The sequence below is a fragment of the Sinocyclocheilus anshuiensis genome, unplaced genomic scaffold (genome assembly GCF_001515605.1).
Source record: "Sinocyclocheilus anshuiensis isolate Anshui unplaced genomic scaffold, SAMN03320099.WGS_v1.1 scaffold692, whole genome shotgun sequence".
NCBI lineage: Eukaryota > Metazoa > Chordata > Actinopteri > Cypriniformes > Cyprinidae > Sinocyclocheilus > Sinocyclocheilus anshuiensis.
Genome location: NW_015554096.1, coordinates 72,335 through 76,080, shown reverse-complemented (window position 1 = coordinate 76,080; position 3,746 = coordinate 72,335). Strand labels below are relative to the sequence as shown.

The following is a 3,746-nucleotide window of genomic DNA, read 5'->3' as shown; positions in this document are numbered from 1 at the left end:
TCCTCCCCGGCCCTCCTCTATACCCTCTTGGGACCTGTCTCTGGTGCTTAAAACACTACAGCAGAGCCCATTTGAGCCTCAGTCAGTCGAGCTAAAGTTTCTTTCAATGAAAACTCTGCTCCTGCTTGCACTGTCCTTCGACTGAAAGGGAACGTCTCGGTTACATATGTAGCCCTCGTTCCCTGAAGGAGGGAACGGAGACGTCACGTCCTGTCACAACGGCTACTGTACCACCGCTGAGTGGCCAGGTCACCGGCTCGGCTCCTCAGCGAAAACCTGGTATGCATTGCACCGGCTGCCTTTTTATGCTCACGCTGTGATCAGCGGCAGCTGGATGCAATCATCGCATGCCAATGTGCATTGGCTCGTTTAGTTTACATTCGAAGTGGATTGGTCTCTCTAAGAGAGATCCCATTCATCGTGACATTTCCGTTCCCTCCTTCAGGGAATGTGGGTTACATAAGTAACCGAGACGTTTTTCAACCAATAACGTTAAAATAAACTAAACTTCTGACATCAACATGCCTGAACATGTACATTTTTGTTTAACAATGGAAACACTTATGTAACAATGCAAAAAACAAAACAAATAAAAAATATTAATAAACAACCATTTTTATAGAAATTCACTAAGGGTTACACCACTGACCCTTGCATACTCTAAAAGACACTTCTTCTCCCAGCATCCATTATCCAAACACTAGTAGGACATGAATTTTGACTAGACAAATATATCGAAATGTATTCATGCAAAAATATGATGTTATAGCGATTTTACTGTGCAAAAGCGGACACACACATACTTTGGTTGCACACCAATAGCATTAAACTCTCGTGTGTAATGTATGACTCCTCTACCACTGTAATCATCTTTACCTTTATTACAGTTGTCATCCATCAAAACTTTAAAAACATTTAAAAAATTTTGATTGCAAAAACATGCTTCTTTTTCGCTTTTTAAAACATTATATCTATTATATAATCTAGGTTATGGTTTTTTAGATGTCCCAGTTTCCCCTGATCTCCTCTGTCTGTCTCTCTCTCCATTCTTGCAGCGCTGGGTGTACCCAGTAATGCAGTTTTGCTGTTTGAGCTGGAATTACTACAGCTGCAGAAGGGTGTTCCTGAGGGCTTTTTGTTCATTTGGCTGAAGGACAGTCCTGAGCCACTGTTTCCTGCCATGGACATGAACCAAGACCAGAAGGTACCACTGGAAGAGGTATGCTCTCTGCTGTCTGGCTTATTAATATCAACAAAGCTATTAAAAAAGTGAGTGTAAGTGAGTGACGTGTGGCCAAGTATGGTTACCCATACTAGGAATTAGTGCTCTGCATTTAACCCATCCTAAGTGCACACACACACAGCAGTGAACACACACACACACACCCGGAACAGTGAGCATTTATGCTGCGACACCCAGGGAGCAGTTGGGGGTTCAGTGCCTTGCTCAAGGGCACCTCAGTCGTGGTATTGAAGGTGGAAGAGAGCGCTGTACATTCACTCCCCCCACCTACAATTCCTTCCAGACCTGAGACTCGAACTCGCAACCTTTGGGTTACGAGTTCGACTCTCTAACCATTAGGCCACGACTTCCCCTAAGTCTATTTATGGATTGAGAACTGAACAGCCCTTGAGCTGATATAGGCCCCCCACAAACAGTTATTGTTTTTAAAAGTAAATTTGATTTATCATTATAAATTATTATTGACAAGAAAATAAACTAAAATAATAAAAAAAAAAATAATAATAATAAGGTCACACTTATTCGTAGACCAAATAACTATGACATTTGCATCAATAAATTACTAATTTGCCAGAGGTGGGACTTTCAAGTCACAAGCAAGTCTTCAAGTCATATCCCAAGTCCTCAAAGAGTTAAAGTTAATGAGATAATTAAGTGACTAATTAAATGATGATTGTGCATTAGTGATGAACACCTGCTGTTATTGAGAATTTACAGAGGATCAGATGTTGATGTTTTATTGGTTAAAATTATGCCACCATCATGGAGATCAGTGTTTGCTTTAGTTGGGCTCTTGGCCCTTGACTTTTGGTGTATCTCTCTGGATCAATGCATGAGGTGTTATAAAGCAGAAAAATCAGTGCTATGCAGCTATTAGCTGTTTTTACATGATGGGAAAGTTGTCATGTGCTGGCCTGATCATAATAAAAATAACTTTTTTTTTCTGTTCGTAAGTTTAGGTTTTGTATAATCAGTCCTGTGAAACTACAGCATGCAAACAAAGTGCTGCTCTAATAGTTACAGTGAATGTATTTTAAATCTACGCAATGCATATACAAATTTTTACACCAGTACTATTTAGACACACACAGACATCAAGAACCAGCATATGAATCTCAACAATGGTGACAATCAACAAAATGTTTCATGCTGCAATGCATGCTGGGTAACAACATAGTAAAAACTCCCATCATGCACTGCAGTATTAATAATTATTGTCACCACTTGAGGATCATATGATAAGTCTTCATGTCTAAAAGCCTCAGCTAATACATTTTTCTCTTTTTTTTTTCAATATCAAAGCATTACGGAAGCATTTGTTTAGTCAGATTTCTTTTCTTTTTTCAGTTCAGTAATAGTTGAAGGTCAGTCAATAAATTTCATTTATATAAGTTCATTCATCATGAGTTATATGCAGAAAGTGTAAGCTCATCTGCTACTTTGAGATTTTGATTCAGCAATGCATGAACGTTTGCTCTGAAACAACATTGCAATTGCTTAAAAACAAATAATTTTGGAATTAATAAACGTGTCAAGAGGCCAACTAAAGCAAACCTTGACCACAATTATGGTGACATTGCGTGTATGTGTGTGTGTGTGTTTTTTTCTTTTTCAGTTGATTTCATCCAAGGCTGTGGCTAAAGTCAGATGTAGCTCTTGTGTTTCTCTTTTCTTCAGTGATGTTGATTGTTAACCGCAGGTGTTCATCACTAATGCTCAATCATCATTTAATTAGTCACTTAATTATCTCATTAACTTTAACTCTTTGAGGACTTGGGATATGACTTGAAGACTTGCTTGTGACTTGAAAGCCCCACCTCTGTAATTTGCTGCTTATTAATAGTTTGTAAGTTGTTACATTTAGGTAGGGGGTAGGATTAAGGGATCTGAAACATGGTCATGGTCATCTGAAACATGGTAAAGGTACTAATAAACAGCCAATGTGCAAGTCATATTGGGAATTGGTCCTTAAAATAAAGTGTTACAGTTGTATATACATGCAGCTCACCAGGGACCCCTGCTATTCTTATCATAAAAATAATATTTTACAACAAAATTCAACAACATCTAGCATTATTTAGGGTTTCCTTCTGAAACTCAATCCATGTATCATTCGATCATTCGTTTTTTGATTTAATATTGAAAGTATAAAAATGAGAATTCAGCTTAAATTTTCGTTTTTCGTTCAGGGGTAGAAAAATGAATAAACAGCTTGAATATTCGATTTCTACACTTGGGCGGGAATTCTAGCTCGACACAACTCATACCGGGGCAGAGTCTAGACAGGGCTTTCTTCTGTGTAGATATAAATTCTATTCTTTGCTGGGCATGGCAGGGTATGATATGACAGCTGTCGTAGCCTACCCTGCTCACCCAGAAAGTCTGTTTGTTTAATTAATTAATTAATTTGTTTCAAAATAAATATTTTAAACACTAAGACAAAAAGGAAGGAATAATAAATTGGCTTGGGTATATAAAGGCCTATAATGTTCACGCAAGAACT

General features: G+C 38.1%; 1 protein-coding gene across 1 annotated transcript in view; it reads left to right on the top strand.

Annotated features, from left to right (window-relative positions):
* LOC107669501 (peptidyl-prolyl cis-trans isomerase FKBP10-like) overlaps positions 1-3,746 on the top strand; it is an 85,405-nt gene that overhangs the window by 63,196 nt on the left and 18,463 nt on the right. Inside the window, exon 9 of the mRNA XM_016461762.1 lies at positions 1,056-1,219. Coding sequence (XP_016317248.1) covers positions 1,056-1,219 — 164 coding nt within the window. The remainder of the gene's footprint in view (positions 1-1,055; positions 1,220-3,746) is intronic.